At 42.8% G+C, this 26,084-nt stretch overlaps 1 protein-coding gene across 1 annotated transcript in view; it reads right to left on the bottom strand.

The window, feature by feature from the left end:
• Nucleotides 1-25,654, bottom strand: part of ONECUT2 (one cut homeobox 2) — a 45,076-nt gene extending 19,422 nt beyond the window's left edge. Inside the window, exon 1 of the mRNA XM_074953903.1 lies at nucleotides 24,502-25,654. Within this exon, the coding sequence (XP_074810004.1) occupies nucleotides 24,502-25,654 (1,153 nt within the window). The remainder of the gene's footprint in view (nucleotides 1-24,501) is intronic.
• Nucleotides 25,655-26,084: the final 430 nt, after the last annotated feature.

Raw genomic sequence — 26,084 nt, 5'->3', positions numbered from 1 at the left:
TTGCAGGGGCTAAATTCACAAAGGCACTTAAAAGCCTAACAGCTATTTTAGATTTTTGTGTCCCAGACTTAGGTGCCACTGGCATTGACAAACCCACTCTCGGCAGCCACCTAAACTCACTTAGCCCCTAAGTTATTGCACACAAAGTTCCCTAGACACCTATGTCTCTGCCTCTGAGCAGGTGCATGGCTGCCTCACTCTAAGCATTCAGATACCTTAGCCCCAGTGAGATTCATGAACTGGGGGAAGATAGGCACTTCCCTGCTTTCAGGGCTGAATCATGTACGTATACTCAGAGCCACCTAACTCTACATCCTGCTGCTGCAAACATTTAGATGTCTGACTCCAGGAGAAGGTTCACGACTGTGAATCCCAAGTGAAGATAGGTGCCCCTCTGCACCCCAGTGTCCATCTCCCTGAGAGGGGCAGTGTTTAGCACATAACCATTTCTTTGGTCTCTCCAAATGGCTATCTTAAGTGGGGCAGCAAGATTTTTGCTTTTGTTAATCCCATTCTTAGGCACCTGTCTCTCCCCATTCATTGTATAGGGAATCTAGGTTCAGCCTTTGTGAATCCCAGTGATTTTCTAGGTGCCTAAATCCCTTTGTGAATCTAGCCCCAGGAATACACTATAACAAAATAATACTCATGGTGGCAATTTTGAAACTCCAAACTCAATTGGGAAGCTAATTATAACATCCACATTTCATATGAGGGCACTTATGCTTATTTAGAAACCTAAAAGTCCATTTTCCATTCTGATGAGACACTTTTAATGGCATCTGGATGTTCTATTTAGATGCTAATGTCTGAGGATGAAGCCCACAGTTGTCAAGGAACATAAGTCAGACTGCTCTGTTTTGGGGATGTTTTTGTCACAACCATAAAACTGATTAAAGAACCAGTAAAATGATTCACTGAAAATATAAAACATATATATCTGAAACTTTAAGGCATGACTGCTCTCACTCACACTGGTTTTATACTACTGTAACTCCAATTATTAATTATTACTATTATTAATCATTCTTATTGCAGTGGTGTCTGGGGATCAAACAAGTCTGGAGCCTGATTGGGCTACAGGCTCTACAAACACAGAGAAGTACAGAATCCTTGCCTTGAAGAGCTTACAATCTAAATATGACTTCAATAGATTCAATTCTGGTTTAAAGCAATTTGAATTAGATCAGAACTGAGCCCAAGAGTTTCTGATGGGATATCTTCTTAGTGAAAAAAAACCTATCATCACCGAGAAATCCATTTAAATCTATTTGCAACGACCCCACAAAAAAAGAGAAAATCAGAACAATTGTTCTGTAAATTCTATATAGAGTAAGCCTGCATTGTGCATACATTTTACTATGGAAACTTATTTTATTTAAAAAAAAAAAAAGACCCTGAAAAATGAGATTGGACTGGGATTTTCTTTACAAACAAACAAACAAACAAACAAACACAGGAATATGTATGACATATGTCATTTTGAATAGATAGTATTCATGGGAGGAAATTCAGTTTCATTGTGTTTATTATTGTTGTTATTTTATTTTGTAAATCTTGATTTCTATTTTTTTGATATGCTGGATTAAAGCACTTTTCTGAGCTGCCCCTTTTTGAGCTGGTTAGACCTGACTTTTGACAGAGCTGTTCACATTTTTTGTACACTGCAATTGCCTTCATGTTTTGTTATGTGCAATGGATATCTATTTTCTAGGTGATTTTTATCTTGGCACCTCTAAAAGATAGAAAAGTGGCTGTCCGACTCCAAGTAAGCTTTATCCTAGTTAGGAACAATCCAGGATTTACACAAAGGCAGACTTATAAGAGAAGGAGTATCACTCCTGGGGATCACATTCTTAGTTTGGCCTTTAGGCCCCATTTGTCTCCTTCAGTATGACTTCCCTCCCATATTTGAAGGGTATACGCAGAACCAGCTCCCCTTAGTGTGATCTGCTTTGTGCTCAGCATGGTACAGCCTTTGCCACACCAAGCAGAGTTGTTCAGATCTTATCTTCTTCCACTAGGTAAAGTAACTAATGGGAACAGGAGCATAGTGAGCATTCTGGGCCTGATGAAGCATTACAAGCTTAACTTGAAGCTCATTAATAGTCCCAGTGATTTAAATGGAACTACTCAAAGGGTTTGCACCCACTTCATTTCAGTCAATGGAAAAACTCCAATTAACTTCAGTGGTGAACACTGGGGGCTCCCACATGTAAAGTTAAGCACGTGTGTCTCTTTGCAGGGCTGGGGCCCAGAGCTCAATGTTTTGCACAGTGGAGCCCTTATTCGTGGATAAAAAATGCCATCAACTCTTGCATGCATTGCAAGAAGGTGACCATACATGTAAAAAGCATAAGTGATTAATGAGTCGTAAAAAATATATTAACTGGAAAGCTGAGGTAATTAGTATGAAAAATCTTTAATGAAACAGGTTTGACAAAGGCCACCATTGAGTACTATGAATTTGTAGTGTTATTTGAACGTAGAAGCAAAAATGTTTTAGCAAAGTATTAGTGTATTTTATCATTAGATATTATCAAGCTCACCCAAAAGTTACCTTTGGTTATAATAATTATACACCAAAACACTATGTTAAAGGAACCTTATTTAAATTGCAAAGCCAAGTTGAAAGTTAGGGAAAGCTAGATTTATGGTTGCCTCTGCAACCTTAATTCTGTCTCTCTGTGCAGCTATCCTGTGCACTAACTGTGCACCTTGCATAGAAAACAAAAGACGGGGCCCTGCACTAAAGAGTTTACAATTTAGATTTTAGACATGACGCAGCAAATGAGGAGAAAGGGATGAGAGTCTTGAGAAAGGTCTAGGGCTACAACCATAAGATCATGTGGCTACTTAGCTTTGACATATACACATCTTGTTGGTTCTCTTTTGTTTTGATTTTGAATGAAATAAAGCTTCAACTCAAAACCACACACATTAGTATAACCACAATAAAGTCTGCATATGGCAAGATGCATCATATATTAGGCTCTGATTCAGGAAAGCATATAAGCATGTGAGCTAAGTAAGGGAAAGCACGTAGTGGCACTGCCCCAGGAGCAGCTCTGAGGCACAATCCCTCTGTTCACTTGGTGGGGAGGGAACTGCATCAGCCTTTACAAGATGCAGCATACGCCTCCTGCTAAGTCTAACTTGGGTTTGAGGGATCTATATGGGTTTGCCTAGTCTGCACACTTTCCTGTCTTCCTTCCTGCCCAATTAACTGCAGAGGGATGAAATGGGTGAACACAGCCCTTGCTGTTTCTTCTTTAAATACAAACTCCAACATAAACCTAATCCATTCTGAACCCCTCCTCATTCCATCTCTAATGTTACATAAATGAAGCAAGGGAGCTTTAACCATGTCTCTTGGGAGACTATTTAACAGTATCAAACATTTCACAGACATTTTCCTTTTTTAGACCATAAGAACAGCCATACTGGGTCAGACCAATGGTCCGTCTAGCCCAGTATCCTGCCTTCTGACAGTGGCCAGTGCCAGGTGTCCCAGAGGGAATGAACAGAAAAGGTAACCATCAAGTGATCCATCCCTGTTGCTCATTCCCAGCTTCTGGCAAACTGAGGCTAGGGACATTGCAGAGCATGGTTTTGTATCCCTGCCCATCCTGGCTAATAGCCATTGATGGACCTATCCTCCATGAACTTATCTAGTTCTTCTTTGAATCCTGTTAGTGTCTTGGCCTTCACAACATCCTCGGACAAATTGGTCCACAGGTTGACTGTGTGTTGTGTGATAAAATACTTCCTTTTGTTCGTTTTAAACCTGCTGCCTATTAATTTCATTGGGTGAGCCCTAGTTCTTGTGTTATGAGAAGGAGTAAATAACACTTCCTTATTTACTTTCTCCACATCAGTTCTGATTTTATAGACCTCTATCATATCCCTCCTTAGTCCTCTCTTTTCCAAGCTGAAAAGTCCCAGTCTTTTTAATCTATCCTCATATGGAAGCTGTTCCATATCCCTAATCATTTTGTTGCCCTTTTCTGTACCTTTTCCAATTCTAATATATGTTTTTTGAGATGGGGCGACCACATCTGCATGCAGTAGTCAAGATGTGGGTGTACCACGGATTTATATAGAGGCAATATGACATTTTCTGTCTTATTATCCACCTCTTTCCTAATGGTTCCCGACATTCTGTTCGCATTTTTGACTGCTGCTGCATGTCGAGTGGATGTTTTCACAGAGCTATCCACAATGACTCCAAGATCTCTTTCTTGAGTGATAACAGCTAATTTAGACACCATCATTTTATATGTATAGTTGGGATTTTGTTTTCCAATGTGCGTTACTTTGCATTTATCAACACTGAGTTTCATCTCCATTTTGTTGCCCAGTCACCCAGTTTTGTGAGATCCCTTTGTAACTCTTCACAGTCTGCTTTGGATTTAACTATCTTGAGGAGTTTTGTATTATCTTCAAATTTTGCCATCTCACTGTTTACCCATTTTTCCATATCATTTATGAATATGTTGAACAGTACTGGTCCCAGTACAGACCCCTGGGGGACACCACTATTTACCTCTCTTCATTCTGAAAACTGACCATTTATTCCTACCCTTTGTTTCCTATCTTTTAACCAGGTACCAATCCATGAGAGGACCTTACCTCTTATCCCGTGGCAGCTTACTTTGCTTAAGAGCCTTTGGTGAGGGACCTTATCAAAGGCTTTCTGAAAATCTAAGTACACTATATCCACTGGATCACCCTTGTCTACAGGCTAGTTGATCCCGTCAAAGAATTCTAGTAGATTGGTAAGGCATGATTTCCCTTCACAGAAACCATGTTGTCTCTTCCCCAACAAACAGTGTTCATCAATGTGTCTGATAATTCTGTTCTTTACTATAGTTTCAACCAATTTGCCTGGTACTGAAGTTAGGCATACTGGCCTATAATTGCCAGCATCGCCTCTGGAGCCTTTTAAAAAAATTGTCATCACATTAGCTATCCTCCAGTCAGCTGGTACAGAAGCTGATTTAAATGATAGGTTACATATCACAGTTAGTAGTTCTGCAATTTCACATCTGAGCTCTTTCAGAACTCTTGGGTGAATACCATCTGGTCCTGATGACTTATTACTGTTTAATTTCATATTTAATTTCACACCATCACCCCACTCCTAATTTTTACTCCCTTCAGTCTCCCTAAACAAATCCTCTCCTTCCTCAGTGCATAGACACTCCAATACTTGCTGATTTTTAGTACTAGAACAATAGCGACAAAAGAAGCCACAATTTTTTGGATCTGTGAAATGAACACATGAAATAACTGCTAATTGGTAAAGGAGCCAAACCTATTATGAAAAACTAAACAGTCCTTCTAATTTAAATTTAAGTAATTTCTCCATATCTTTTGCAACGGTAAGACATGCATATTGATCTCTCATATGTTGTTTTATATGTGTGCAGTACAAATTCAGCTAAACCAAGTTATCTGCCTGATGGAGCTTAAAAATGTTTCTCAATTTGATTTCAAACAGAACTCAGTGTGGAGGAAATGTAATTACGTTAGTAATACTAAACACAATGAAATGACCATCAAAACAGTTTCCAAAGATTTAAAATGTTTTTCTTTTGATATAATTTAGTTAGGGCACCTCTTGTATGTCTGTGTTAGTACAATCTCTTAAAAAGTAGGCCTCAGAAATCAATTTGATTATCTCTCTGAATTAAGTATGCACAAATGAGAGCAATTGAGATCAATATAAATTAGGTTAAGTACTCCACTGTGTACAAAACCATTATGTAACAAGAAACAATTTGAATGCAGACACAAATAAACACATTGTAGGGTGTGCAGCATGTACATGTTTATCTGCTTATTTCCGTCAGCTACACATACATTAAACATGCTTGACTTTTTTTTTATCCTTATGAATGCCCTTTAAAGGCACTTGTCCATCATGATCAAATACACACACAAATGAAAATGCAGTATCCAGTGTGGATTCTGTTATTTCAGGGAAGATCAGGCAATGGACTTTATGGATTGGAAAGATCTCTTAGGTCACCTAACCAAATCCCCATGCCAGTGTAGGAATGTTCCTATGGTATATTTTCTAGTGCTTTTCCCAGGCTATTTTCAAATGCCCCAATATATGGGGATTCCATCACTGCCCCAGGTGGGTATATCTTACACTGCAGCTGGATGCAAGTCTCCCAGTGCAGATTATCAGACTTGTGCTAGTATTGTTCCAGGTAGCACGGTAAAAATAGCAATGTGGCTGTTCTGGCTTGGGCTGGAGTTCAGGATCTCAAGCATAGAGGGAGAGGTAGACTTGAGACCCTCAGTTCCAGCCAAAGCTGGAACATTCATATTTTTACCACGCTATCTTGAGCCCCTGTAGCATGAGCCTGTTAACCCAGGCTGGGAGACTTCCCACAGCCTCAGAGATCTCATTATCAGGAAAATTGTCCTGATAGCCTAAACTTTCCCTTTCTTCATTTCATCTCAAGGATTCCAACTATACCTTGGACCACGTGAAATAATTCCTCTCTACCCTCGGTGTTTGCCACCCTTCCGATATTTGGAATCTCAGCAACAAAGCCAGTTCTAAAGTGATTAGCAATTAAATCTAATAGTCAGCACCTTGTTAACGTTATTAATTATTTTAGAAAGATACTTCACTCCATAGAAATTACACTTTTATTCATTATTGGCCTGTTCCAAGGTCCACTAAAATCCAGGGGATAGGCTCCTATTGATTTTAATGGGCCTCAGATCAGATCCTAAATGTATTCATCTCTTGTATTAAAATATATTCATAAAGACTATTCTTCTCCCCTTTCAGCTTCTTTTAAAATATTAACTGTTTTGTTAATATTAACAAAAGAAAGGATGGAAGGAAGAAAGAGAAGAAAAGGAAGATGTTGAGGTGTTTCTTTCTTTAAGTCCATGTGCTGTGTTTAGCAAGTCTCAAGGTAGCTCAGTGATAGGTCCCTTATAAATATGACCTATAATTTAAAGATTAGATTAGAGTCGATTTGATTAGATTAGATTAGATTGTTATTTTGGGGGGTAGGGACTATTCTTTACTATATGTGTGTACAACACCTATTATAATAGGGTGCTGATCCCTGACTGGGGTGTCTAAGCAATAATGTAATATACAACAACAACAATAATGATTGGGCCCATTTATTACACTCTAATGCAAGCATGAGTTGAGGTGTGGTGTGGGTACAAGATTATTTAAGTGTCGTCCTTCCCACTGAGTGGTTGTGAGCCTCAAGCTTGGACTTGTGTAGCCTCCACGGAGCAGCTCCGCTCTGCGTCCTGCAAGGACCCTGCCCCTAGTACATTAATACACCTGTTACTCAAGCCTGACACTGGGCAGGTAACTTGCCCTCTAGTTATTAAAAATGTATTACCCCTGGTTTGGAATACTAAACTGCTTTGGTGTACTGGTAGAACCTTCTAAAGGTAGCTGCATTCAAAACTCTTTCATCATTCTGAATGTAAGAATTGGTGCTATCCATTGTATAGCTCTGTACAATTCATTGATGCACCAATCTGTTCCTGAGTTACAATTCTTCAGGTAGATTGTATAGCAGATTCCGCTTTAACAGCACATTGCAAGCAGGCCTAAAATAAATCAAATAAAACTTACAAATTGAAGACAGTAACACATTTACTGTAAGTCATGGAAACCATCTCTCAATTAAACAAAAAAGTTTGGTGATTGAATTTGACTAATTACATTTTGAATTTATTTCCTATCATGGGTCAATTCACCCTAAGGCTGATCACAATTATGGCAGGGCTGGCACAGAACTGGCCTCAGGACCGGGGGAGCTGAGGTCAAACATCTTTGCTGTAGCTTTCCTCTCTTAGCTGAATGCCATGTTCACGGGGCACAAATGAGGAAGGAGCTCACCATGTTTGTTCAGACTTTCATGCTACATTTACTAAATCAAATCAAGAGTAATTTTGTGCCATTCAGCACAGTAGGTTCAAACCATGTTCATTATTGCTAATTATTAATGACTTTGCCCTCTGTACTCACTAGAAGGTCTCAGAGCACTCTGGAATCAGCAGAGAATTAGGCCTTCCCAACACCTCCATGAAGTGAATATAATTCTGTTATACCCAAGGGAAAATTGAGACCAGCCAAAGGTCACGCAGGAAGTCAGTGGCGGGAGCGGTACTTAGATCTCCAGATCCCTAGTCCTATGTTTTCCAAAGATTGTGATTCATAATTTATAAGAAATAATAATGACTTACTCGGAATGGCTCATATTAATGGGACACAATGGGGACTAGTGGACTTTTGTGCATTTGAGTCCTTATGTGTAACTTTTGGACCAGAAAACTTTTATGGTCAGCAACTAAGCCATTTATAGGCCTGATCCGAAGTCACTGAGAGTCTTTCTATTCAGGGCCTATGTAGATTGTTCCCAGCCCTTGCTAAGGATGGTTGGGGGAGGGAACCTTTCTCAGCTGAGGAAGGCCAACTCAGTCAGATTGTAGCTTTTTGCTACTGAGGGGACCAACAGGGCCTGCTCATACGAGGGTGACCAGACAGCAAGTGTGAAAAATGGGGACAGGGTGTGGGGGTTAATAGGTGCCTATATAAGACAAAGCCCCGAATATCGGGACTGTCCCTATAAAATCGGGACATCTGGTCACCCTAGCTCATACATCTGACTGTGAGCAAGTGAATTGTGGGGGCAAAGAAGGGTAGAGAGGGGAGTAGAGTGGAGAGTAATCTGCACCTCCAGAAAGGGATGTAGTAACTTCCCCCCTCCCAGAGGAAGGAGGAGCAGGGGAGGAATTGTCTCTCTGCAGAACCATCCCTTCCTAGAGCACCTCTTCCTCTCCTTTGCACCATCCCTGACTCCAGGCTGAGCCTAATGGCTCAGTCTAGCCCCTTAGCTTTTTTTCTCTCCGTATGACAAGAGGCGATCTGCTGGAAAAAAATCATGCTCAGCTCATCAATACATTCCTCAGTTATTTAGAGACAATTTTGGTCTAAAAAGTAATGTGGGTTGTAAAAAACAGCCTGCATCCAGTGCTAGCCCAACACATTTTCAGCTGTGCACTTCACCAGTATTTTGAACCCTCTTTTTAACAATGGAATTGCTTGATTTTTGTGCTTTTTTTTACCCTAATGGCTTTTTTCTTTTGCATTTTCCTTCAGAATCAATGCAATCGCTGGTTGACTCCTGAATATTTTGCCTTATTGCTGAACCCACCTGAGAAAGGAGCAGAATCCTGCATGCAAAACTCACCCAGAAATCAATGAGAAGTTTGTGTGGAAAAGGATGCAGGAGCGGGACTGCACACCAGGATCTTTCACCGGGGAGAAAAAGGTAATATCTAGTACACACAAACCTAATGTTGTCTCAACATATTCATGTCCCACTTATGACTGCCTTTGTGCTAGAGGTGCCCTCTCCACCCTAACAGCTTTCATTCTGAAGGCAGCCATAAAAGACCTGCTCGTCTCTCTGAACCAAGGAGCGGCCTGCTAGTACTAGAGATAGATGCCCCAGAGGAGGGTGCAGCGGGGGAGGCTGACCATAGCTGAGTGATGTGTGTTGGGAAGGGATGGAGGCATGACCTCCAGTTTGTGGCTGAGGGCCACACATACTATATCTTTTCCAAAAGTGTAGCAAGGACCACCAATAGTTGTGCTTCTCTGAGTGCACCTACAGGCACTCTGCAGCAGTATAAGTCTTCGTCAAGCCTACCTAGCCTCATGAAGAACAAGGGGAGAAAGACAATAGAGAGTGACCGCCAAAGAACACTTTTGTTCTCTTTTTACAAGTTTTCTGAATGTGAATTAGGGATGGGCAAAGGAGGGATAGCTCAGTGGTTTGAGCATTGGCCTGCTAAACCCAGGGTTGTGAGTTCAAACCTTGCAGGGGCCATTTAGGGATCTGGGGCAAAAATTGAGGATCGGTTGAGCAGGGGGTTGGACTAGATGACCTCCTGAGGTCCCTTCTTACCCTAATATTCTATGATTCTACTTTAGAACATTAGAGCTCTAGAAGTTCAGCTGGAATGCTAGTGGTCAGGAAGAAGAGAAGAGTGACTGAGAAAAATATCTAATGAAGAAACAGAGACCAGAAATAACCAGAGTGAAAAAAAATACAGAGAGTGATTTTTTTAAATAAAAGGAGAGAGAGGGAAATAGAAATACATCTAATGAAAATTAGAGTCAGACCTTCATTGAGCAACCAATCAAGAGACTGACAAAAACTCATTGGTTAACAGAGATGACCTTCAATTAAAAGGAGAGCAGAATTGTGATCAGTGTGTTTTTATAAGTAGAGCAGAACTGTGATCAGTGTATTTGGGGATCAGATGGAGCAATAAGGTAGGACTTTAAAAAGCTGGCACATGATAAATGCAATTTATCACATGGCAACACAATTTCTTACATGGATGTTAGGTACTACCCACCAATCCATATCTGGTGAGACTACTTCTAACATTTAGAGCCACTAAGCACCTTCAAAACAGTTTATAAGAACTGAGATATTTAGTTCAACATTAAAAATATAATTCAAGAGATTATTATTACAAACTTATACTATTTACAAATATTTAATGTATTTCCTTTAACATTTATATATATTGTTACTTCTTAATTTTGAGCTACATCTACAGAAGATAAAATATATAGTCCCACAAATCCATTAAAATTTAGCTAAAATATAGACAGACATGCTGACATAGATGGTAAAAATGAACCAATGAACAGTGAATCAGGATGCATTCAAAGACCATCTAGAGAGGATAAGGAAGTCATAGCAAAACTATATTCTTATTCTTACTGCTGAAGGCAGTGAAATAAATATAAATGTCTGTGTGTGTCCTAGAAATTGCACCAATAGGTTTCTCCTTATCTAAATAAGAAAGATGTCCCAGTATCCTAACCAGCATTCCTCACCCCTTTCTAGTTCTTTATTAAACTAGCCCTCAAAGGGCCTACTTAGCAACATCCCAGGGAGAAGAAAGAGCCTCTAGGACTGAGCCCTCTGGTCTGCAGGAACATGCAGATCTGGGGCCTCACAGTCGCATGCTGGCCCAGCTCTTACCCCACATGGTCTCTTGGGAAGAACACTGACCTGATATTTTTAAGGTTGCAAAGCAGTAACTGTTCATGGTACTGAAATTAACATGAAGATCCAGTTGCAAAAAGTATTTGTATGCTCGGTATTACTGTGCAAAGAAATACACACACACGCTTGCCTTCCACACAGCAATGGCATTCACGACATTCAGTTCATATTGCCAAAGAATGCTGTTATGTATCGCAGTGTGCTCCTCTAATTTCTCTGTAATTGCTGTTAAGATGTCTTAGCTTTTAATTAATTTAACGTCATGAACTTCTGTCTGTTATCAGTGGGTGGGTGAGATTCTGTGGCCTGCATTCTGCAGGAAGTCAGACTAGATGATCATGATGGTCCCTTCTGACCTTGATATCTATGAATCTATGAATCTTCCTTTGTTGATTAAAAATTTCATATTGAATTTTCTAATCTTGGTGAATATCTTATATTGGTAACAGAAGTTCCAAGATATTGCCCATTACATACAAATAAATGATTTTACCATATAGCAACAAAGCATAGTAGCAATCTTGGGGAAATCACCACTGCAGCTATGTAGCAGGTAGGCAGATAATAAAAGAAGAGGAAGAAGAGCTTTCTTGGGTGCTGGTTCAAGACTGTGGAACAAACTTCCACAGGAACGAAGTACCACCACAAACCTCACCTCTTTCTGTACCCAATGCACGGTACACTTCTTTGACCTTGCCTTTGCTAATAGCAATATACATCTATCACTTAACAACAACTACGATAATAAAAGCCATTGCACACACAATTTCTCCCTTGGGAAAAGCATGAAAGAGAGAGTGAGAGCAAACCACACATGACAGATATTAGCCATATCTCTTAATGCACCTCTGGAAGGTGGTCAGATACCATGGTGTTGAGGGTGGTCTAAGAACCGGAACAGAATAGAACAGATTTTGCTAGCAATTGTGCATACAGTGAATGTTGTTCATGGCTAAGATTTTCAAAGCAGAATTCTTACAGTCACCTCAGTCCTTATTTAGGCCTCTATCTAAAAGTGGCCTGATTTTCAAAGATGTTGAGCATCCACAGCTTCCTTTGATTTTAACGGAAGCTGCTAGGCCCAGATGTTCCTCCCACTGAAATCAGTGGGATTTAGGCACCTAAATCTCTTTGAGGATCTGGGCCTCAGTAACTTTCAAAGGTGCTGAGTACTAATAGCTTCCATTAAAGTCAATGCAAAGCTGTGCATGCTCAGCACCTTAGAAAATTAAACTTCCTTTATTTAGGTGCTTGAATATGGATTTAACTGCTTAACTTTTTTGGCCCACTTTCTGAAGATAAACAGCGTACAGGTAATACAACAGAAAATATCATAATGCCACTATATAAATCCAAAGTACACTCACACTTTGAATACTGCATGCAGTTCTAGCCAGCCCATCTCAAAAAACATATATTAGAATTGGAGAAGGGCAACGAAAGTGATTAGGGGTATGGAGCAGCTTCCATACAAGGAGAGATTAAAGAGAATGGGTTCACCTTAGAAAACAGATGACTAAGTGGGGGTATGATAGAGGTGTATAAAATCATGCCTGGTGGGGAGAAAGTGAATAAGGAAGTGTTATTTACCCCTTCACATAACGCAAGAACTGGGGGTAACCCAATAAAATTAGTAGGCAGCAGGTTTAAAACAAAACATAAGGAAGTACTTCCTCACACAGCATACAGTCAATCTGCGGAACTCATTGCCTGGGGATGTTGTGAAGGCCAAACATATAACAAGGATAAAAAATAATTAGATTAGTTCATGGAGGATAGGTCTATCAATGGCTATTAGCCAGGATGGCCAGGGATGCAACCCCATGCTCAGGTTTCCCTGAACCTCCAACTGCTCGAAGCTGCAACTGGACGATGGAGGATGGATCACTTGAAATTCTCCTGTTCTGTTCATTCCCTCTGAAGCATCTGGGAATGCCCACTGTCAGATACTGGGCTCCATGGACCCTTGGTCTGACCCGGTGTGGCATTTTTCGTGTGACAATAAAGCCACCAATAGGTGGTGCTATGGTTCAGAGCTGGAAGGGACTCTCTTCCACCTCTGCTGGGAAAATAGTAGCTCAGAATTCAGTGCCTGTCTCCAGCAGTTTTTGCATATTTGTCTTTATCTTGATCCTGCATTTATCCAGACTATATTCCAAATAGAAGCACTGTTTGCACATTCGTGTTTGCTGAAATGCACAGTGATCAAGTGAATATAAATAAAAAGTGGTCAGTGGGAGTATTTTGCACAGATGAATCACTGATGGAATTTAGGTATAAAAATGTTTCATCATCAGCAACATGATTCAGCAATCAGGAAATGCAAATAAGTTATGCAAGCACTTTGCTGATCAGCCCAGAAAAATCAGAAGTATTTACAGAGTGCAGGATTGGTCTTACACAGTGTTTTGCCCTCCCTGTGAACTATCATTTTTTGTACACGAGGGCTAATTGTGACCATTGACTTTTCAAAGCAGTAAACAATTTGGATGGGGTTAACTGCACTTTCTGCAAGCCCTGACTGTGTAAACAAATGTCTTATCCATTTTAATAGGAGCACATTATTCTGAGAGCTGATTTTCAGTCCAAGCTGCAGCAGCTGCTCTACAGGTCACTGGTACCAATAAAGCAATTTTCCAATGAGAAAACACTTCTCACCCAAGGGGACTCAAAGGTTTTACCAGGCATTTCATAACCAAGTTGAGCTTGGTAGCTTGCCTAAGACTTTGTAATGAGAGCCATTTTAATTGCATTCTTCATATGTCTGCTTACCTTACATTTGGTGCAGTATTTGCTTAACAGAGATTTGGTGCACCTTTTAAGTGATAATATTCAGACTTTTAGTACCTCGCAGTCAACACAGACATTAGGATATGGCTTTGTGTTCAATTAACCTGAACCATAGTTGAACTCTGCCCTTTGAACTCCCTAAACAGATAAATACATTAACTCACCTAGGGATCATTAATATTTTTCATCCTGACAAAAATTTAAGAACTGCACTATTAAGCCCAGATCAAATAGAGAATTAAAACAGAATGTCTCCTTATTTGTTATTCATGCAGTTAAAAGGCACAGAATTAGTGAGGCTGATCTAGCAGATTAGTGCGGTAAGCAAAAGGGCCTTTCACAGGTTGTAGTTATTGGAATTAGCATAACACGTTAGTATTATCCAAGGAATGTAGCAGTCATTCCTGTACTATGTCCTGTATTATCTTATTCTTACAATCCTATGGACTTTTGCCAGGGCCCATCTAACATCGTATCTACCCCCAAAATGCCACATGAAAACTGTATGGAAGAGATCTCAGCTGATGCAAATGGTTGCAAATCCATTGGTTTCAATATATTCTATACTTAAATAGAGCAGTTCAAAATTCTGGCCTGGACATACATTTGAAAAACCAATTGTCATTGAAATACAAGTGAAAAACACATGTATTAAGGCTACCTTACAATTTGTAAGAATATTTGTACATGTAAATACACTAAAGACTCAATAAAAATTAACATATCTGAAGGAGAAATAATTGCACATTTTGGCAAATATTTTAGGGCTTGGCCCTTCGAGTCCTTTCTCAGCCAGAACTCCCACTGACTTCAACATTGACTTTAATGGAAGTTTTACTGGGACAAAGGCTGCAGGATGGGCCCTTAGTTTTCTAATATTTAAAATCCCATTGTATTTTTCTATCTTGCCTTTTGTTTAGATCTCAGGTTTAATGCTGCCATACTACCCTACATGAGACCACTTAAAAGAATATTGCAAGCATGAAGGCTAAATCTATTGAATGGGGTGTCTTTAACTATGTGGTTTCCTTAAAGGGAAAGATTGGATCAATAGGATCAACACAAAAGGTTTCCCTGGCCCTGCATAAAACAGTAAAGAGCTTCTCTTTTCACTGGTTTAACTTTCCTCTCTGACAAATGCAAATCAATGGATCTGTGTTTACAACAGATTCTCTAACAGACTCAGAGAATTCCCGTGTAGACCAGGGAGATGAGAAGTTTGCAAGTTGAGGTAGCTGTACTGGAAACTGGGCAGAAGTCCCAGGGTCATATCAATTTGCATAAAATGGAGCAGATTGAAGCTGCCCTCTTATCTTTAATGTGAAAGTCTGGTCCAAGGACATAGGAACATTGGAACCTACAGTCAACACAGGCCATGCTTGAGTCATTATTATTATTCGTTATTATTATTGTTATTATTTTTAACAAATTGACTTTAGCCATTCACTTAATGGCATAATTAACTAATTAATAACACAGGCACCTCCGAACACTGCACGAAAGTACATTTAAATCAGTAAAATTCAAAAAGGGTAGTAATGCACAATCACTAAACAAACAGCCTGCTTTTGCTCCCACTGAAATGAATGGAAGCTTTGCCAATGACTTCAGACAGAGCAGGGTCAGGGTCTGAGCATTCAAACCAATGTACTGGGCCTAACTCTGATCTCTTACCTGTTTTGCACCAGTGTAAATCCATTGACTTCAGTAGCGTTGCTGCTACTGCACTCTGTGTCAGGGAGATTAGAATCGGGTCCAAAGAATCCAAACCAAAACCAGCTGACTGGGGAAGCTACTGGACAGCTCTGTAGAACCAGCACTTTGGCCGCTCCTGAGCCAGCAGTCCTCAACAGGCAGGACTCCAATTGCAAATGGCTATTTTATTATTCATAAGACCTGATCCTGCACTGTTTATTCAGGCAAATGTCCCACTGGCTTCAGTGGGACTTTTGGTTAAGTAAGGTTTGCAGGTTCCTGATCAATTTAATATTAACAGAAATTAATCGATGACAGGAGTGCCTACGTTACATACTGAGATGATAAACACACTCTGAAAAAGGGAGGTGGATACACAGGAATGCACATTCCTTCCTCGTTAAAAACAAATATAGTTATTTTGTCCTCTACAAAAAGTATGATTCTTTTTCCTGACATGTTCCCATTCCCTTTCCTCGTTCCATATGATTAGTATTTGTGACATGCTGCCAAAGTAAATATAGACTATATACATTTAAACTATTTTCTTCCTACAGGAAAAAGTATATGTATATTTGATTACATGAGCTAAGGCCCAAGTGTGTTTAAATTACTTTAGAGGTATGCTTATAACCCAAACAATGTCTGCCTGCCTGTTGAGAATAATTCATCCGAAAATGATATAGAGCAGCCCTGCATGAATACAAATATGTCTTCCCTTTGAATATTTTGGGCCTGAATCTGCAGGCCTTAGAAATAAAAAATTCCCAGTGAAAACAATGGGAGTTGTATCCTGGTAAGCATTACAAACTGGTCCCTTTGTGTGCAATGCGGTCCATAAACTCTTATGTCTATTTTTAGACATTCTGACAACTGTTATTTGAGATTCTGGCCTTTCCTTAGAATATTACTATCTCAAGCTTCCTCCTTTTAATACGTATAGGACCTCACACTATAGAAAACTTTTGGAAAGATTTGTACACACATGCGCACACACTGAGACAATGGAAATAATGTTCTTGTGTCTTCAAAACATTTGATGAACAACTAATTCCTTAAGGGAGACATGGGAGCCAAATCTTGGCCTTATTAAAATCAGCTGCAAAATGAATGGGATTTGACCCATAGAGATCTATGTATAGTGAGCTTTAGCTATATTTATGTTCCATAAATCCGAGATCATGACTGAAATCTGTACCGCCTGAGCTTCTTATACATCTCTAAGAGCTGGGCAAACACTGCAGATAGTTTGATATCTATGCACGGAAGGCCATAAAGCTATTAAGCAATTCTGATAATTCAAGTACAGAAACGGTTGGAGATGAGCAACCGACCTCTTCATAATCCATGAAAAAAATAAACACTAGGAACAGCCGCACCGCTCGCGTTCCCTGACGAGCAGGGACGGGGTTCTCCCGGAAGACAACACAGCTTAGCTACATTTGAGTAGAGCTGGCAGGAAAGAGGACAGCATGCGGTGGCAGTGTTATTGTAACCTGGGCAGCGTTTGGGTTCTTCCTCTCATTCAAGGGGAGAGTCAGGGTCGAAAGAAGAAGAAAGAGGAGAAGGGAAAAGCAAACACTGAGGCAGCGAGGCTGCATGGTCACACGGGCTGGCCGGAGATCCATGGCCCGGAGGACGCTGTCTTTTACAAAGGTCCTTCCCCGCTGGGAATCTCTCCGGGCCTGCGTACGCGGGTCTCCTCTCCCCGGGAGAATCAGGGGCCAGGCTGGACGGACACATGGCACAGATGGGTGCTGGGATGGGATGTGCGTGAAACAGGGCACTCTTGGCACGAGAGCTCTGCCCTCAACGAGCTCCCTGAGCCGGTGGGGCTCCCTGCTTGCAATGCCCTAAAGGCAAGCAACAAAATGCGTAGGCCACGGTTACAGAAAGTGGGCTGCTGGAGGGAGGGGGTAGGATTTATAAGCAATAATTAAATATATTACACACACACACAAAACCCATCAAGGGCGTTTCACTGTTACCACCTGAGGTCAGGGAGTAAACGCGCCCTGGTTTTACCGGGGAGCCAGAGTACAGTATAGACCATCTGTATCTTCCAGCCCACTCTGCCAGCTCCGAGATTTTGCAGGTTCACAGAGCACCCCGGATCCGTGGAGGTGACCCCTCCCTGCACCGACAGCGCTGGGGGAGACTTGTGTTTCCAGACAGCAGCTAGCTCCAGAGCCGGTGGCAATGCGGTAATGCGATTGGAGAAGGATAAGCGGCAGGAACACACTCGTGGCACGAATGGAAATCCAAAGCTGCCTTGCCCCATCACGTCTCATCGGACATTGTACAGGGGCTAGGTCTGGGCTAAGCCGTTCCCCTCTTCTACACCCGGCTAGCTAGGATCTTCCAGCAGACTTTACCTGCCTGGGAGCCCGGCTCAGATCAGCTGAAAACCACGGCTTGAGGGACTTGCCAAACTATTCTGTGCAGGAAGCCACAAAAATGAAACGACAAACAAGTCCTTTGCAGAACTCCCTCCGTCCCAGAGGCTATCCACCTACCCACGAGGGAAAAAACACCTGGAGAGCACCATTTAGAAGGAGAATCGGGGGGAGACAGATTTGTCGTTGCTGAGTTTTTATGTTTGGTTTTAGTTTGTCATATGTAAAGGTTTTTTTTATTTAAAGAATGCTTGGCTACTTCCAATTCAAAACACAAAATTCTTTAGATGGCGATCTAAATACCCTTAAAAAACGAATTATCAAAACAAACAAACAAACCAAACGAACGAACAAACAAACGCAAAACCCCACCATCCATCTCATTTTGAGGCTCCATCTTAGCCACAAACAAACGAACTCGGATCCACTGTATACATCTGGTTTTGTTCTGAACTGAAATATTTTTGGGAGAAGGGTGGAAAGAACTATATAGCAAGAACGTGTGTGTTGTGCGTGAGTGTGCCACACAAACACACACAGAGTTAGAGAGAGAGAGATCAAATGTATAAATTTTTACCTAAACCTGAAAGAAAGAAAGAAAGAAAGAAAGAAAGAAAGAAAGAAAGAAAGAAAGAAAGAAAGAAATCCAAGTTTAAAGTTGGAATTTCCGCCTTATTCACAATTTTGGGTAGGGCTTTCAGAGGCCATAGTCCTCTGGGGTCAAGAAGTGAAATAATTTCCATTCCCTCGCCGCTAGACTACACAGGGATGTCAAATAAACCCTTAACGCTGAAACTTTTGTGTGGTTTCATCGGATCGTTACCCCCAAAATATTTGATTGTATTGAAGCTTTGAAAAAATGAGCATAAAGAAGTAGAAAAACAAAAAGAAGGCCGATTATTTAGAAGTGTGTAAAATGTTTGTTATTGCTCAGACAGCAACTGTCTACTGTGTAATTTACCTGTGTAGGGAGTTTTTAAAACCCTCTGTATTGGTCTAAGAGCATACACTCCTTGTTAGCTCCTGTGACTAGTTACGGCTGGCTTGCTGTATGTACATGGACATCACCTACATACAGTCATTTATAGTATGCAGAGTTTTTAAGCAAAGTTAGGGAAAGCAACGACTGCGCATGCACCGCAGCAACTGTCCAGATTTGGGGGCTGAGAGAAGGCATTGGGAAGAGGGGTGATGGAAGCCCCACTTCAATCTGTCCCCATTAGCCTGACGCCGTGTCAGACAGCTTCTGTCCGGAGCTGGCAGCTTTCACACTGAGCCATCTCCTAGGAGGATGAGACAGGCACGGGGGTCATTTTTGTACTGGTCCAAGTGAAAAGCCTCCCCTCTAACGCCGGCCTGTCCTTCTGCTAGCTTAGTACCGCACTGAAGCAAAGCACCCCGCCGTATGGTCGCCTCTTGGCACCACTCCTGGGGGAGAGCTGAGAGCGAACCCGAGGCCCGACCTGCAGCCTGCTTCCCCACAGGGCTGCAGGATCGGCTCCCTCGGGGAACCGAAACGTGGCTTGTAGGGTGAATCGCCATGTTGGCCATTATCTTTCACAATCTGCTCAGCCAACGTTTTGGGAAGGTTCGCAAGGTATGGGGAGAGGGAAGGATTGCGACACACACACACACACACACACACGATAGGGCAGTCTTGTGCTGGGAAAGCCAGAGCCATCAGCTTTACTGGAAACAAGCCGGATCAGGTTCCAGATCAATGAAAACTGGGTCCACACGTTTATGTTACTGTTGCCAGCATTAATGCTCTTTTAATCTTCTAAACATTATCAGCATCGATCTCTCTCCATATACACATTTGTTTGAGAAAAGTGACATAACCACATGGTTGGAAAGACTGGAATAAAAATAAATGTTGGAGCCTTCTCGCTTTATGGGATCCTGTTCCCCAGGTTATTTCGCGTGTGGTGTTCTCTCTCTCCTACCCTCAATGCTCTCAGGGACCCAGCACTAATGCATATTAGAAAGGTGTTATTGATTCACAGGGGACTCGAAAAGACAAGGACAGTAGTGAGCTAGCCCTTCAATTATTAATTTGATCAGCCCATCAAGCAAAAGTATGTCTGGGTTATGTACAAATGTTAATGCACGTTTCTATAGGGCGGAAGGTGCATATTGACTCAAGTGACTTGACACCGTAGGTACAGGATTGTGTTTTTCATTGGTTATAATAGAATATTGCAATATGATATTATAGGATAAGATGTGGCTACACATACAGGCATAAGGCTATTCCCATATGTGCAGCTAGAGCTGAGATTCTATGTGTCCACACACACACACACATAAACATATTCATAAATGTCTCTTCTCTCACTGACATAGCTGCAGAGAAATGTGAACTCTCTGTCTAATGTAATTATAGGAATAGGTTAAAATATTAGGAAATCTTATCCATAATCATTAACAACTATTAGATGTGTCCCTTTACCTCTTTTCTACCCTCTCTCGGTTTAGCTGGAAGGGGGGCGGTTAGCATAAATTAACAGGGCTTCAAATATGAAAAGTTACAGCCCAACCCTGCCGTCCCAGAAAGCAGCCGAAATCCCATTGACTTCAACAGGAGCAGGACAGGGTCTGGAACGTGGAGTTCGCCACCTAACCATGATTGCTCTTTCCTTTGGTGTCAAAGGGACCATGTGTCTAACTGGGCCGAGAAAACAACGCCAGTTGCAGGGATCTGGCGTGTGCATCCGCCACGCGAACGGCACTCTTTCGTCGAGGGACGGAGGCTGGGACACGCTGGATGTTAATCGAAATGACAATGTCCTAAATGAGCTAACTGAAGGAAAAGTCGCATGTTAGAATTAGCGCCACAAGTTACCCCTCCCCCATGAAAGCAAAAGCAGATGACAGGTTTCAGAGTAGCAGCCGTGGTAGTCTGTATTCGCAAAAAGAACAGGAGGACTTGTGGCACCTTAGAGACTAACACATTTATTTGAGCCTAAGCTTTTGTGAGCTACAGCTCACTTCATCGGATGCATTCATGACTGTACTTTCCACTGCATGCATCCGATGAAGTGAGCTGTAGCCCACGAAAGCTTAGGCTCAAATAAATGTGTTAGTCTCTAAGGTGCCACAAGTCCTCCTGTTCTTGTAGCAGATGACCGGCTTTAGTTTTAATTTTCTTCCCCAATGTAGATAAGGCGACTGGCATATTCGTCACCTCATTACTGTATGCAGATCTCCTCTGCCTCCACTAGTGATGTTTCCCTAATTGAAAATCGTTCAATTTCGTGTGCGCGCGCGTAAGTGATTGTATCACAAAGGTGAAAACCATTAACGCGTGATCTCTCCCGCTTCGAAGGCATCATAATTTGATTAGTAACATTAAACGTACGTCGCACTCCTGAGAGCCTCCCTCCGAAAAGATCCCAAAATTGATTCTACTTCCAGGATCCCAGAGCCGCAGACACACACAGACTCTGCGGCGAGATACGTTCATAATGCTGAAAAGGCGAAGGGATAAACACACAACCCCCTCTCGCCCTGGGTGTGTTAGAGAAGATACCATGAATTTTTAATAGCCTACGAAGTCAAGAACAAAATCACCTTCCCAGTCCCGTGCTCTTTCTCTCCTCCCCTGGCCAGACGGGGCCATAGGAATCGAAGGGGGAAAAATAACCAAGCCCACAGCGCTGCTGTAAAAATGAATGTACCCAGGTGGCTTTCGGCCGCCACCTTCCCCCAGAAAATCTCTAAGGCCCTCAGTGGTGGACATAGATCCGAAAGCAGAGGCTCCGGGTTTGTGCCTGTTTAACCCAAACCAAAGTGACGCTGGCATCTCCAGTTGTGGGGCGTGCAGAGATTTCTATCAATAATGCATGGAGAGATGGCTTCTGTTCTCCCCCCAGCCCCCAGCCCCTGTAGCTACACTGGGTACATAATACCTACTCACCCAAATCCCCGCTACGGCATATCTTACTACAGGAGAGTGATCTATTGACCGAAAAAATAGTCTCCGATGATATACAGGAAGTCCTTAACCCACTTGTTGTTGCTAATAAAACCACACAATAAATGGCAAAATCTCACCTTACTTTAGATACTAGATACAATCCGGATACTTGTATGCATCTATTTAACCGCCTCTCAAGAGCAATATATTTTATATGCCTCTTTTCTTTATTCAAGACTTCAAGTGAACGATCAGACCTTATCCTGCAATTTTAGCAACTCTGACCAATTCCAAACGGTATCTCTAAATGAATCGGAATAGAGCCCCAACTTCTCTGTTTTGTACATTGCACTTGGGGGGGAAATCGTGGTTCACACAAAGCTTGCCATATCAGCTACACCACTACCAGCGACGCACTGCAAGAGTCCCACCGACCACTGAGATAGGCCGAAGAGATCTATTCACTCTGGACTTCTCACACATGAATTGTCCCTAAGACCGAATGAGAAAAGAGGAAGGGAGTGGAACTTGCCTTTCATTGTACAGTGTTTCCAAAAAGCTTTGTTAGAAAGTGTGGAACTACACACACACACACACACACACACACAACTAGAAACAAAGGATTTCAAATCTCACACCAGGTTTCAATGGGACATTGTTAACAACAACAACGCACACAACTTCCCCTACCTTTTGCGTTTATTTCCACGATGTAGTGGGTAATAATAATAACAATTAATATTAATCAATAATTATAATTAGTAAGAAATCATATCAGAAGCTCCAGAAAGAACTTCACTCAGGATTTGACACAACCAGGAAAACACAACAACCACCACCACCCCCTCTGCGCACAAATGGAGGGTGGCTTTTGAAGCAAAAAGTAATCTTTCCGAAAGGTTGTTTCCTATTTGCCCTCTGCTAATCAATAATACCAAACGATTACTTGGTACAGATTGGAATCAATCCAACCACAGGTGAACTAGGTAGTTGTCAGAGAAGAAATCCCTTCTAAAATGCACTTGTAAATACGCAGCTGTCACATTATAAAAACGAGCCACACACACTATTATATATATATAATGGGAACAAGTTTGTGGTAAAGGGCTAGTATGTGTCAAAAACAGGTTGCCAATATTTTATGTATTATGTTAAAATGTGATGGGACAGTGAAGCAAATTCCAATTAATGCAGATATGTTAATTCTTGCCGGCATGTCTTTCTTTCCAGATGTAGAGCCAAAGCAATGCTGAAAGGACTGCAGATGTTCCTCTAGGCAGTCACTTTCTCCTCTCTGTATGAAAAGAGATCTCTCCCCCCCCCCCCCCCCAGAATATAGGTTTTTCCAGTCTTGACAAGTCTATTTTTTGAAGCATAAATACTCTATCGGTTCGCTCCTCCACTGCACACTATATCAAGGAAAGAAACATCTATACATAATCCCATGTACACTTTTCCAGAAAGCGATTTATTTTCCAACCATCTGTATTATTATCCCCCACTCCCCCTCGAAAAGCAGCCTTAATGGACGATTTCTTGTAATCTTAGAACAATAGAGGGTTGTACTTCTCTTTGATTACAGCAGAGGGAGCACAAAACAGCTCACCTCACATTAGAACAATGTACCAAGTGTGATTGTCTTCTCCCTCGGCTTCAAATCCAGCTCTCTGCTCTGTACAAAAATAAGCGCCCGTGACTGCAAAGAGGGTATTGCAGCCTTATACTTTTGCATGCAATAACCTATAGCTTAATTTCTCGGCGCGTAATGTATCACACTCCTAATGTGCTTCCTTTCACTGAGGAATCTAGGAGACTTGAAAATGATTCACACAACCTCGGCCGTGCAAAGGAAATACACATTTTGTGATTTGTCTAATAAATGCGTTGATGCTACGGCTACTACTACCAGAAATGAAAGATACTGGCGCTGTGGGTAAAAAATATCAAACGGAAGCACTCAAAGCCTGGAGAACAGCTATTCTAAAACTGCCCCTCACAAAATGCGTCATTCTTTATATGAGATTTCCCAGGATCTGTTGCTTTTTCCTCTCCTAAAATTGATAAAATACATCCGACACCACCCCGGGACCTCTCGTTATGTCCAAGGAAGTTTTCCGAGAGAAATAAACAAAACAAAACACCTCTACCCTAGAAATAAGGATGCAATGTACCTACCATGCATCCTTATCGTGGGTCAAAACTGAAGAGCCTTTTGCTGGGTGTATTGGGGCTTTTCCAAGTGCAATAGGAAATGTCAAAAACTCGGCACTGTTCTAGCCCAGATCATGTGTAAAGATTACAGAGCAGGGTGAAAACAAAACATCCAAACCATTGTCCTCTTAGCAGTGCCACCAGACAAGCCAGTCTCGTAGCACCCAGTAGCTCGAAGTAGTCAGATTAAGACTATTAAAGGGAGACGTTAAATCAAGACAAGGGCAATCTATTCATCGTGCAGCTCCTTAAAAAACCAGCCCCTTGAATCAAGCACTAGGCTGTGCCTAAAGCCTGTACCGGCAGCATCACACTACACTTTTCAGTGGCTCTTTCCCTGGGACGCTTTGTCTATTTGCATGTGCACAGAGATCGTATTACTGATGCCAGAACTCACCTGCAAGTCTTAAGGCTGACATTCTCTGGAACTCGGGTTCCTGCAGCCATTTCCACATTCTCCTGAACGTCTCCCTGCCAGATTTCAGCTTACTCCAAGGTTTAGGGTTCCTTAGAAGGTCTGAAAGGGTCCCCTGAGAACGGCACAGCACCCTCTGGGCAAAAATCGCCTGGGGGATGCTGTAGCGCTTCAGCTCTGCAGTGATCCTTTGGGCCACTTCTTTGGTGTTGATCTCTTCTAACTGCCCAGAGTTGTTAACTTGAGATCCGGAGGAGGAGGGCGGCCTTTCCCGGCTGGAAGCCAACACGGGCCCGTGAGGCTGAGCATGGCCAGGGTGTCCAGGATGGTGCATACCGTTTAAGTGGGACATCATGGCCGCAGGGGGGGTAGCCAGCCCCCGGGAGAGGTGCTGCTCACCCCTGGCCAGCATGGCAGTGTGGGCATCGAAGTTGGGGCTGAGCATCTTGTCGTGGCTGGGGGGTCCATAGGTATGGATGCTCTGCTGGGTGTTGTGGATGGACCCCAATCCGTTGCCCAGGGGGGTGCCAGCCAAGGGGGACAGGCTCTGCCCCATGCCGGACATCTCCTTGTAGGGGCTGTAGAGGTTGTTCATGGCCGGCAGCCCCCGCTCGTCCCTCATCAGGGTGAAGCTCCCGCTGACATTGCCGGAGAGGCGCTGGTGGTGGTGGTGGTGATGGGGGTGGTGGGCATGGGGGTGGTGATGGGGGTGGTGGAACTTGTCGGAGACGGTGGAGATGGGCGGCAGGGGCTGGAGCGGAGTCAGAGTGGTGTAGGTGCTGCTCATGCCCATGCCAGGGGGCGAGGAGTCGCAGGGCATGCTCATGGCATGGTGGAGGGGGATGGACAGCTCCGGGCGGTAATCCCCTGCCCCGTCGAGCAGGGAAGCCATGCTGGACACCATGGCCGAGCGGGACGAGGCAGAAGCTAAGTCCTGGTGCGAAGGAGGAGGGTGGACCCGTAGCGATCCGGCGCTGCGGCTGGGGTGGTGCGGGCTGGGGCTGCCCAGCAAATCCTGCTCATGGCTGGCTGCCCCGTGCAAACTGCCCAGGCTGTCCATTGTCATCTCCGGGTTCATGGCGCAGGCATCCAGCTCTTTGGTGAGGCATCGATAGGCGGTGTAGGCAGTCTTCATTCAGTCCATGGGGGTGCTGGGCTGGCGGGATGCTCGGAGCTGGGGGGCGGGGGGGGGTAAAATAAGGCCTCTCAGTTGTGTGTGTGTGTGTGTGTGTGTGTGTGTGGGCAGGGGGAAGGGTGTGTGCGTGTGTGTGTGTGAGGGGTGGGGGTAGGGGGGAATCACCAGTCTCTATCAGCCGGGCCAGCGCCGTTCCCTCGCCATGTCCTAGCGCTTTCCTCCTCTTACGTCTTCTGTTTAGGTAGCTGGAGCTGTCCAGAGTGGGTTTGCTGCTCAAACAACCTAGCTTAGCCCGGCTGGGCAGGGCTTGGGCCAGGACTGACAGGCAGCCCAGCCAGAGCCCAGGGAGGGAATGCTGAGCCCTCGCTTTGTCGGGGAGAGCCCTCCAATGGGCGAGGGGAAGGGTGGGACTGGAGGCTTAAAGCTTGGC

The sequence above is a fragment of the Natator depressus genome, chromosome 5 (genome assembly GCF_965152275.1).
Source record: "Natator depressus isolate rNatDep1 chromosome 5, rNatDep2.hap1, whole genome shotgun sequence".
Taxonomy (NCBI): Eukaryota; Metazoa; Chordata; order Testudines; family Cheloniidae; genus Natator; species Natator depressus.
The sequence above is the reverse complement of the archived record's forward strand: the minus strand, read 5'-3'. Positions and strand labels throughout refer to the sequence as shown.